We start from the raw sequence: 12,698 nt of genomic DNA on the forward strand, positions 1-12,698 counted from the left end.
CGACTTCCACACATTCTTCAAGGCTCCCAGAATTTTCGCCCCCTCCCCCACCCTATGATCCACTTCCGCTTCCATGTTTCCATCCGCTGCCAGATCCACTCCCAGATATCTAAAACACTTCACTTCCTCCAGTTTTTATCCATTCAAACTCACCTCCCAATTGACTTGACCCTCAACCCTACTGTACCTAATAACCTTGCTCTTATTCACATTTACTCTTAACTTTCTTCTTTCACACACTTTACCAAACTCCGTCACCAGCTTCTGCAGTTTCTCACATGAATCAGCCACCAGCGCTGTATCATCAGCGAACAACAACTGACTCACTTCCCAAGCTCTCTCATCCCCAACAGACTTCATACTTGCCCCTCTTTCCAAAACTCTTGCATTCACCTCCCTAACAACCCCATCCATAAACAAATTAAACAACCATGGAGACATCACACACCCCTGCCGCAAACCTACATTCACTGAGAACCAATCACTTTCCTCTCCTCCTACACGCACACATGCCTTACATCCTCGATAAAAACTTTTCACTGCTTCTAACAACTTGCCTCCCACACCATATATTCTTAATACCTTCCACAGAGCATCTCTATCAACTCTATCATATGCCTTCTCCAGATCCATAAATGCTACATACAAATCCATTTGCTTTTCTAAGTATTTCTCACATACATTCTTCAAAGCAAACACCTGATCCACACATCCTCTACCACTTCTGAAACCACACTGCTCTTCCCCAATCTGATGCTCTGTACATGCCTTCACCCTCTCAATCAATACCCTCCCATATAATTTGCCAGGAATACTCAACAAACTTATACCTCTGTAATATGAGCACTCACTCTTATCCCCTTTGCCTTTGTACAATGGCACTGTGCACGCATTCCGCCAATCCTCAGGCACCTCACCATGAGTCATACATACATTAAATAACCTTACCAACCAGTCAACAATACAGTCACCCCCTTTTTTAATAAATTCCACTGCAATACCATCCAAACCTGCTGCCTTGCGGGCTTTCATCTTCCGCAAAGCTTTTACTACCTCTTCTCAGTTTACCAAATCATTTTCCCTAACCCTCGCACTTTGCACACCACCTCGACCAAAACACCCTATATCTGCCACTCTATCATCAAACACTCTATATATATATATATATATATATATATATATATATATATATGTATATTTTTTTTTTTTTTTTTGCTTTGTCACTGTCTCCCGCGTTTGCGAGGTAGCGCAAGGAAACAGACGAAAGAAATGGCCCAACCCACCCCCATACACATGTATATACATACGTCCACACACGCAAATATACATACCTACACAGCTTTCCATGGTTTACCCCAGACGCTTCACATGCCTTGATTCAATCCACTGACAGCACGTCAACCCCGGTATACCTCATCGCTCCAATTCACTCTATTCCTTGCCCTCCTTTCACCCTCCTGCATGTTCAGGCCCCGATCACACAAAATCTTTTTCACTCCATCTTTCCACCTCCAATTTGGTCTCTCTCTTCTCCTCGTTCCCTCCACCTCCGACACATATATCCTCTTGGTCAATCTTTCCTCACTCATTCTCTCCATGTGCCCAAACCATTTCAAAACACCCTCTTCTGCTCTCTCAACCACGCTCTTTTTATTTCCACACATCTCTCTTACCCTTACGTTACTTACTCGATCAAACCACCTCACACCACACATTGTCCTCAAACATCTCATTTCCAGCACATCCACCCTCCTGCGCACAACTCTATCCATAGTCCACGCCTCGCAACCATACAACATTGTTGGAACCACCATTCCTTCAAACATACCCATTTTTGCTTTCCGAGATAATGTTCTCGACTTCCACACATTCTTCAAGGCTCCCAGAATTTTCGCCCCCTCCCCCACCCTATATATATATATATATATATATATATATATATATTTACATATATATATATATATATATATATATATATATATATATATATATATATATATATATATATATATTTTTGCTTTGTCGCTGTCTCCCGCGTTTGCGAGGTAGCGCAAGGAAACAGACGAAAGAAATGGCCCAACCCACCCCCATACACAATGTACACACACACACGCCCACACACGCAAATATACATACCTATACATCTCAATGTACACATATATATACACACACAGACACATACATATATACCCATTCACACAATTCACACTGTCTGCCCCTATTCATTCCCATCGCCACCTTGCCACACATGGAATACCATCCCCCTCCCCCCTCATGTGTGAGAGGTAGCACTAGGAAAAGACAACAAAGGCCCCATTCGTTCACACTCAGTCCCCAGCTGTCACGCAATAATGCCCGAAACCACAGCTCCCTTTCCACATTCAGGCCCCACACAACTTTCCATGGTTTACCCCAGACGCTTCACATGCCCTGATTCAATCCACTGACAGCACGTCAACCCCGGTATACCACATCGATCCAATTCACTCTATTCCTTGCCCGCCTTTCACCCTCCTGCATGTTCAGGCCCTGATCACACAAAATCTTTTTCACTCCATCTTTCCACCTCCAATTTGGTCTCCCACTTCTCCTCGTTCCCTCCACCTCCGACACATATATCCTCTTGGTCAATCTTTCCTCACTCATTCTCTCCATGTGACCAAACCATTTCAAAACACCCTCTTCTGCTCTCTCAACCACGCTCTTTTTATTTCCACACATCTCTCTTACCCTTACATTACTTACTCGATCAAACCACCTCACACCACACACTGTCCTCAAACATCTCATTTCCAGCACATCCACCCTCCTGTGCACAACTCTATCCATAGGCCACACCTCGCAACCATACAACATTGTTGGAACCACTATTCCTTCAAACATACCCATTTTTGCTTTCCGAGATAATGTTCTCGACTTCCACACATTCTTCAAGGCTCCCAGAATTTTTGCCCCCTCCCCCACCCTATGATCCACTTCCGCTTCCATGGTTCCATCCGCTGCCAGATCCACTCCCAGATATCTAAAAACTTCACTTCCTCCAGTTTTTCTCCATTCAAACTCACCTCCCAATTGAATTGACCCTCAACCCTACTGTACCTAATAACCTTGCCCTTATTCACATTTACTCTTAACTTTCTTCTTTCACACACTTTACCAAACTCAGTCACCAGCTTCTGCAGTTTCTCACATGAATCAGCCACCAGCGCTGTATCATCAGCGAACAACAACTGACTCACTTCCCAAGCTCTCTCATCCCCAACAGACTTCATACTTGCCCCTCTTTCCAAAACTCTTGCATTCACCTCCCTAACAACTCCATCCATAAACAAATTAAACAACCATAGAGACATCACACACCCCTGCCGCAAACTTACATTCACTGAAAACTAATCACTTTTCTCTCTTCCTACACGTACACATGCCTTACATCCTTGATAAAAGCTTTTCACTGCTTCTAACAACTTGCCTCCCATGCCATATATTCTTAGTACTTTCCACAGAGCATCTCTATCAACTCTATCATATGCCTTCTCCAGATCCATGTATGCTACATACAAATCCATTTGCTTTTCTAAGTATTTCTCACATACATTCTTCAAAGCAAACACCTGATCCACACATCCTCTACCACTTCTGAAACCACACTGCTCTTCCCCAGTCTGATGGTCTGTACATGCCTTCACCCTCTCAATCAATACCCTCCCATATAATTTACCAGGAATACTCAACAAACTTATACCTCTGTAATATGAGCACTCACTCTTATCCCGTTTGCCTTTGTACAATGGCTCTATGCACGCATTCCGCCAATCCTCAGGCACCTCACCATGAATCATTATATTTTATTTTATTATACTTTGTCGCTGTCTCCCGCATTTGCGAGGTAGCACAAGGAAACAGACGAAAGAAATGGCCCAACCCCCCCCACACACGCATATACACACGTCCACACACGCAAATATACACACCTACGCAGCTTTCCATGGTTTACCTCAGACGCTTCACATGCCTTGATTCAATCCACTGACAGCACGTCAACCCCGGTATACCACATCGCTCCAATTCACTCTATTCCTTGCCCTCCTTTCACCCTCCTGCATGTTCAGGCCCCGATCACACAAAATCTTTTTCACTCCATCTTTCCACCTCCAATTTGGTCTCCCTCTTCTCCTCGTTCCCTCCACCTCCGACACATATATCCTCTTGGTCAATCTTTCCTCACTCATTCATTCCATGTGCCCAAACCACTTCAAAACACCCTCTTCTGCTCTCTCAACCACGCTCTTTTTATTTCCACACATCTCTCTTACCCTTACGTTACTCACTCGATCAAACCACCTCACACCACACATTGTCCTCAAACATCTCATTTCCAGCACATCCATCCTCCTGCGCACAACTCTATCCATAGCCCACGCCTCGCAACCATACAACGTTGTTGGAACCACTATTCCTTCAAACATACCCATTTTTGCTTTCCGAGATAATGTTCTCGACTTCCACACATTCTTCAAGGCCCCCAGAATTTTCGCCCCCTCCCCCACCCTATGATCCACTTCTGCTTCCATGGTTCCATCCGCTGCCAGATCCACTCCCAGATATCTAAAACACTTCACTTCCTCCAGTTTTTATCCATTCAAACTCACCTCCCAATTGACTTGACCCTCAACCCTACTGTACCTAATAACCTTGCTCTTATTCACATTTACTCTTAACTTTCTTCTTCCACACACTTTACCAAACTCAGTCACCAGCTTCTGCAGTTTCTCACATGAATCAGCCACCAGCGCTGTATCATCAGCGAACAACAACTGACTCACTTCCCAAGCTCTTTCATCCCCAACAGACTTCATACTTGTCCCTCTTTCCAAAACTCTTGCATTTACCTCCCTAACAACCCCATCCATAAACAAATTAAACAACCATGGAGACATCACACACCCCTGCCGCAAACCTACATTCACTGAGAACCAATCACTTTCCTCTCTTCCTACACGTACACATGCCTTACATCCTCGATAAAAACTTTTCACTGCTTCTAACAACTTTCCTCCCACACCATATATTCTTAATACCTTCCACAGAGCATCTCTATCAACTCTATCATACGCCTTCTCCAGATCCATAAATGCTACATACAAATCCATTTGCTTTTCTAAGTATTTCTCACATACATTCTTCAAAGCAAACACCTGATCCACACATCCTCTACCACTTCTGAAACCACACTGCTCTTCCCCAATCTGATGCTCTGTACATGCCTTCACCCTCTCAATCAATACCCTCCCATATAATTTACCAGGAATAGTCAACAAACTTATACCTCTGTAATTTGAGCACTCACTCTTATCCCCTTTGCCTTTGTACAATGGCACTATGCACGCATTCCGCCAATCCTCAGGCACCTCACCATGAGTCATACATACATTAAATAACCTTACCAACCAGTCAACAATACAGTCACCCCCTTTTTTAATAAATTCCACTGCAATACCATCCAAACCTGCTGCCTTGCCGGCTTTCATCTTCCACAAAGCTTTCACTACCTCTTCTCTGTTTACCAAATCATTCTCCCTAACCCTCTCACTTTGCACACCACCTCGACCAAAACACCCTATATCTGCCACTCTATCATCAAACACATTCAACAAACCTTCAAAATACTCACTCCATCTCCTTCTCACATCACCACTACTTGTTATCACCTCCCCATTTGCGCCCTTCACTGAAGTTCCCACCTGCTCCCTTGTCTTACGCACTCCATTTACCTCCTTCCAGAACATCTTTTTATTCTCCCTAAAATTTAATGCTACTCTCTCACCCCAACTCTCATTTGCCCTTTTTTTTCACCTCCTGCACCTTTCTCTTGACCTCCCGTCTCCTTCTTTTATACATCTCCCACTCAATTGCATTTTTTCCCTGCAAAAATCGTCCAAATGCCTCTCTATTCTCTTTCACTAATACTCTTACTTCTTCATCCCACCACTCACTACCCTTTCTAATCAACCCACCTCCCACTCTTCTCATGCCACAAGCATCTTTTGCGCAATCCATCACTGATTCCCTAAATACATCCCATTCCTCCCCCACTCCCCTTACTTCCATTGTTCTCACCTTTTTGCATCCTGTACTCAGTCTCTCCTGGTACTTCCTCACACAGGTCTCCTTCCCAAGCTCACTTACTCTCACCACCCTCTTCACCCCAACATTCACTCTTCTTTTCTGAAAACCCATACAAATCTTCACCTTAGCCTCCACAAGATAATGATCAGACATCCCTCCAGTTGCACCTCTCAGCACATTAACATCCAAAAGTCTCTCTTTCGCACGCCTGTCAATTAACACGTAATCCAATAACGCTCTCTGGCCATCTCTCCTACTTACATAAGTATACTTATGTATATCTCGCTTTTTAAACCAGGTATTCCCAATCATCAGTCCTTTTTCAGCACATAAATCTACAAGCTCTTCACCATTTCCATTTACAACACTGAACACCCCATGTATACCAATTATTCCCTCAACTGCCACATTACTCACTTTTGCATTCAAATCACCCATCACTATAACCCGGTCTCGTGCATCAAAACCACTAACACACTCATTCAGCTGCTCCCAAAACACTTGCCTCTCATGATCTTTCTTCTCATGCCCAGGTGCATATGCACCAATCATCACCCACCTCTCTCCATCAATTTTCAGTTTTACCCATGTTAATCGAGAATTTACTTTCTTACACTCTATCACATACTCCCACAACTCCTGTTTCAGGAGTATTGCTACTCCTTCCCTTGCTCTTGTCCTCTCACTAACCCCTGACTTTACTCCCCAGACATTCCCAAACCACTCTTCCCCTTTACCCTTGAGCTTCGTTTCACTCAGAGCCAAAACATCCAGGTTCCTTTCCTCAAACATACTACCTATCTCTCCTTTTTTCACATCTTGGTTACATCCACACACATTTAGGCACCCCACTCTGAGCCTTCGAGGAGGATGAGCACTCCCCACATGACTCCTTCTTCTGTTTCCCATTTTAGAAAGTTAATACAAGGAGGGGAGGATTTCTGGCCCCCCGCTCCCGTCCCCTCTAGTCGCTTTCTACGACACGCGAGGAATACGTGGGAAGTATTCTTTCACCCCTATCCCCAGGGATAATATACATATATATATACATATACACATACACACACATACACATACATACGCACATATACACACACACACATACATATATATACATATACACATACACACACATACACATACATACGCACATATACACACACACACACATACATATATATACATATGAAAATGTAAGAAACAATTTAGAAAACTGAAACTTCTAGCTTGAAATGAATAAAAAAAAATGAATGTCACATAATGGTTCAACCTCTGGCTATGGAAAAAAGGAAATGTATAATTTATTTACACAAACGTCAATAGCAGTTCTCATCAATTTAACCACTGTATCAATAAGCTTCAATGTCTAAGCTACATTTTTCTCCAATGCCTTCTCTAGATCCATATATGCTACATACAAATCCATTTGCTTTTCTAAGTATTTCTCACATACATTCTTCAAAGCAAACACCTGATCCACACATCCTCTACCACTTCTGAAACCACACTGCTCTTCCCCAGTCTGATGCTCTGTACATGCCTTCACCCTCTCAATCAATACCCTCCCATATAATTTACCAGGAATACTCAACAAACTTATACCTCTGTAATATGAGCACTCACTCTTATCCCGTTTGCCTTTGTACAATGGCTCTATGCACGCATTCCGCCAATCCTCAGGCACCTCACCATGAATCATACATACATTAAATAACCTTACCAACCAGTCAACAATACAGTCACCCCCTCTGAAGTACTATTCCTTCAAACATACCCAATTTTTTTGCTTCCCGAAATACCATTCTCTACTTCCACACATTCTTCATTGTTTCCAGGACCTTCGTGCCCCCTTCCACCTGTGACTCACTTTCATGGTTCCATTTGCATCTTAATCCTCTCCCAGATTTTTAAAACACTTCATTTCCTCCAATTTTTCTCCATTCAAACTTACTTCCCAATTTACCCTTTCCTCAACCCTTCTGAACCTAATTACCTTGCTCTTGTTCTCATTCACTCTCAACTTTCTCCTTTCACACGCTTTTCTAAACTCAATCACCAACTTTTGAAGTTTATCCCTCGAGTCAGCCACCAGAGTTGTGTCATCAGCAAAGAACAACTTACTCACTTCCCAGGCCTTCTCGTCCCCAACAAACTGCATACCTACCCTCTCTCCTAAACTCTTGCATATACCTCCCTAATCACCCCATCCGTTAAGAAATTAAACAACTATGGAGACATCACACAACCCTGCCGCAGACTTACCTTTACTGGGAACCAATCACTTTCCTCTCTTCTTACTCATACACATGCTAACATCCCTGATAAAAACTACTCTGCTTCTAGCCGCTTACCTCCCTCACCGTATGCTCTTAAGACCTTCCACAAAGCATCTCTATCAACCCTATCATATTTCTTCTCCAGATCCATAAATGTTACATATAAATTCATCTTTTTTTCAAAGTATTTCTCACATAAATTCTTCAAAGCAAACACCTGATCCACACATGTGTTACCACTTCTTTAACCACACTGGTCTTCCCCAGTCTGATGCTCTGTATATGCCTTCACCTTCTCAGTCACTACCTTCCCATACAATTTCCCAGTAATACTCAACAAACTTATGCCTCATTTGTTTGAACACTCACCTTTATCCCCTTTGCCTTTGTACAATGGCACTATACACACACGCACATTCCGCCAATCCTCAGGCACCTCAGCATGATCTGTGCATACATTAGATATCCTTACCAGCCAATCAACAACACAATCTTCCCCTTTCTTAAGAAATTCAACTGCAGTAGTATCCAAACCTACCACCTTGCCGGATTTCATCTTCTACAATGCTTTCACTATCTCTTATTTATATATATATATTATACTTAATCACTGTTTCCTGCATCAGCGAGGTAGTGCCATGAAATAGATGAAGAATGTCCAATCCACTCATATATACCTGGGGATAGTGGAGAAAGAGTACTTCCCATGTATTCCCTATCCACATCCAGGCCCCTCAGACCTTTTCATGGTTTATCCTAGATGCTTCACATGCCCTAGTTCAGTCCATTTTTTTTTTTTTTTTGTAGGTTGCAGGGCAGGCAGCATACTCAACATTTATGCCAGGTAGCCGTGATAAAAAAGATGTGGAATTGCTTAAACAGTCCTCTGCACAACAGTCTGGACAACAGCAGTCGCAGCAAACACAACAACAATCACAACAGCAACCACAGGCTCAGCAGCCAATACAACAGGTGAGATGATTGGAGAGTTCCCTTAGAATGTCTTACATCATTTTTTTCATTATTTATATGATGTGAAAGGTGAGTGATTAAGAGAGAAGAGGTGGTGAGAGCCATGCTGAGATGAAATGTGTAAAGTTGACTGGAGTGGATGGTATAGTAAGTGAATTTCTTAAAAAAGGGGATGAGTTTTCCTTAATTGGGTAGTTTGCAAATGTCAAGGGCAGGGGGTGATGTGATCACAATTTTTAAGTTTTTGAAACATGTAAATATAATTCTATGAGAGATGTGGGGAAAGAGCAGCCAAAAAACATAAAATGAAATTAAGAAACTTGTTTAGAAAAAATTTAAGGAAGTGGTTGAATGGAATTAGATTACTGAGAACATGGTTAATGCAGTCAGCATATGTAAGTTTAAGGAGTTATTTGATAATGAAAAATTTTCAAGAGAATGGGCCCCATGAGTGTAAGATATCCACCCCTACAACACAACTAGGTAATATCACACAACTCTCATAGTTGTATAGGCATTAGATGTCAATAAAGCATATGTCACTTTACTGTATAAGTGTTTGTACATTTTGCAGTGTGTTACAAGACTGCTTGCTCAAGTATACATCTTGAGTGAACATTCACATTTAACAAGGTTTTTTTCATTGGGAGTATAGTCTCATCAAAGAACTTCTTACTCCAAAGGAGTCTACATTTTCCTGCTACTAAAAGTAGTGCAGCCTTGGGTTGCTGGAGCTTTTAGACTGGTTCTGGGTAACACAAGGACTCTTACACAGAAATTGGTCCTGGATTGATTATAGGTGGATGAATATGTTTTACCTTTCTTCTTGTGCATATCGTTGTTTCTTTCATTGACTCTAGTTGTGTCCTTCGTGTCCCCTGCACATTGCATCACTCATATGGGTGTGCATTTTCACCTGTAATTACCTTTGGTCAGCTTATATGTCTTTTGATATGCTGTGGACGAAATGAAGTGTTTTAGATATCTGGGAGTGGACTTAGCAGCAAATAGAACCATGGAATCGGAAGTGAGTCACAGGGTGGGGGAAGGGGCAAAGGTTCTTGGAGTGATGAAGAGTGTGTGGAAAGAGAGAACCTTATCTCGGAGAGCAAAAATGGGTATGTTTGAAGGAATAGTGGTTCCAACAATGTTGTATGGTTGCGAGGCGTGGGCTATGGATAGACTATATATTGTCCCTGGGGATAGGGGAGGAAGAGTGCTTCCCACGTGTTCCCTGCGTGTCGTAGAGGGTGACTGGAAGGGAAGGGAGCGGGGGGCTGGAAATCCTCCCCTCTTGTTTTTTTTTTTCCAAAAGAAGGAACAGAGAAGGGGGCCAGGTGAGGATATTCCCTCAAAGGCCCAGTCCTCTGTTCTTAATGCTACCTCGCTATTGCGGGAAATGGCGAATAGTATGAAAGAAAGAAATATATATATTGACTCACTTTTTATTACCACACATCTCTCTTACCCTTTCATTACTTACTTGATCAGACCAAAAATAAGGCCACGAATTTGGCCTTTTTTGTCCTTGCCCGGCGCTTCCTCGCTGGAGGGTGGCAGATGCTATTTCATGTTTGGTGGGGTGTTAATGGGAATGGATGAAGGCAGCAAGTATGAATATGTACTTTTGTATATTTTTTTTTTTTTTTTTTTATACTTTGTCGCTGTCTCCCGCGTTTGCGAGGTAGCGCGAGGAAACAGACGAAAGAAATGGCCCAACCCCCATACACACGTACATACACACGTCCACACACGCAAATATACATACCTACACAGCTTTCCATGGTTTACCCCAGACGCTTCACATGCCTTGATTCAATCCACTGACAGCACGTCAACCCCTGTATACCACATCGCTCCAATTCACTCTATTCCTTGCCCTCCTTTCACCCTCCTGCATGTTCAGGCCCCGATCACACAAAATCTTTTTCACTCCATCTTTCCACCTCCAATTTGGTCTCCCTCTTCTCCTCGTTCCCTCCACCTCCGACACATATATCCTCTTGGTCAATCTTTCCTCACTCATTCTCTCCATGTGCCCAAACCATTTCAAAACACCCTCTTCTGCCCTCTCAACCACGCTCTTTTTATTTCCACACATCTCTCTTACCCTTACGTTACTTACTCGATCAAACCACCTCACACCACACATTGTCCTCAAACATCTCATTTCCAGCACATCCATCCTCCTGCGCACAACTCTATCCATAGCCCACGCCTCGCAACCATACAACATTGTTGGAACCACTATTCCTTCAAACATACCCATTTTTGCTTTCCGAGATAATGTTCTCGACTTCCACACATTTTTCAAGGCTCCCAAAATTTTCGCCCCCTCCCCCACCCTATGATCCACTTCCGCTTCCATGGTTCCATCCGCTGACAGATCCACTCCCAGATATCTAAAACACTTCACTTCCTCCAGTTTTTCTCCATTCAAACTCACCTCCCAATTGACTTGACCCTCAACCCTACTGTACCTAATAACCTTGCTCTTATTCACATTTACTCTTAACTTTCTTCTTCCACACACTTTACCAAACTCAGTCACCAGCTTCTGCAGTTTCTCACATGAATCAGCCACCAGCGCTGTATCATCAGCGAACAACAACTGACTCACTTCCCAAGCTCTCTCATCCCCAACAGACTTCATACTTGCCCCTCTTTCCAGGACTCTTGCATTTACCTCCCTAACAACCCCATCCATAAACAAATTAAACAACCATGGAGACATCACACACCCCTGCCGCAAACCTACATTCACTGAGAACCAATCACTTTCCTCTCTTCCTACACGTACACATGCCTTACATCCTCGATAAAAACTTTTCACTGCTTCTAACAACTTGCCTCCCACACCATATATTCTTAATACCTTCCACAGAGCATCTCTATCAACTCTATCATATGCCTTCTCCAGATCCATAAATGCTACATACAAATCCATTTGCTTTTCTAAGTATTTCTCACATACATTCTTCAAAGCAAACACCTGATCCACACATCCTCTACCACTTCTGAAACCGCACTGCTCTTCCCCAATCTGATGCTCTGTACATGCCTTCACCCTCTCAATCAATACCCTCCCATATAGTTTACCAGGAATACTCAACAAACTTATACCTCTGTAATTAGAGCACTCACTCTTATCCCCTTTGCCTTTGTACAATGGCACTATGCACGCATTCCGCCAATCCTCAGGCACCTCACCATGAGTCATACATACATTAAATAACCTTACCAACCAGTCAACAATACAGTCACCCCCTTTTTTAATAAATTCCACTGCAATACCATCCAAACCTGCTGCCTTGCCGGCTTTCA

General features: G+C 42.9%; 1 protein-coding gene across 3 annotated transcripts in view; it reads left to right on the top strand.

Annotated features, from left to right (window-relative positions):
- The window catches only part of Spt20 (transcription factor Spt20 homolog), a 150,517-nt gene that overhangs the window by 54,803 nt on the left and 83,016 nt on the right, over window positions 1-12,698 (top strand). For all 3 annotated transcript variants that reach the window (XR_011711970.1, XM_071656370.1, XM_071656369.1), the window contains exon 10: window positions 9,210-9,374. Coding sequence is in view for 2 of the 3 variants with exons in the window: in XM_071656370.1 (XP_071512471.1) it covers window positions 9,210-9,374 (165 nt within the window). In the remaining variant the exon portion in view is untranslated. The remainder of the gene's footprint in view (window positions 1-9,209; window positions 9,375-12,698) is intronic.

This window comes from Panulirus ornatus, chromosome 62 (genome assembly GCF_036320965.1).
Source record: "Panulirus ornatus isolate Po-2019 chromosome 62, ASM3632096v1, whole genome shotgun sequence".
In the NCBI taxonomy this organism is placed as follows: Eukaryota; Metazoa; Arthropoda; class Malacostraca; order Decapoda; family Palinuridae; genus Panulirus; species Panulirus ornatus.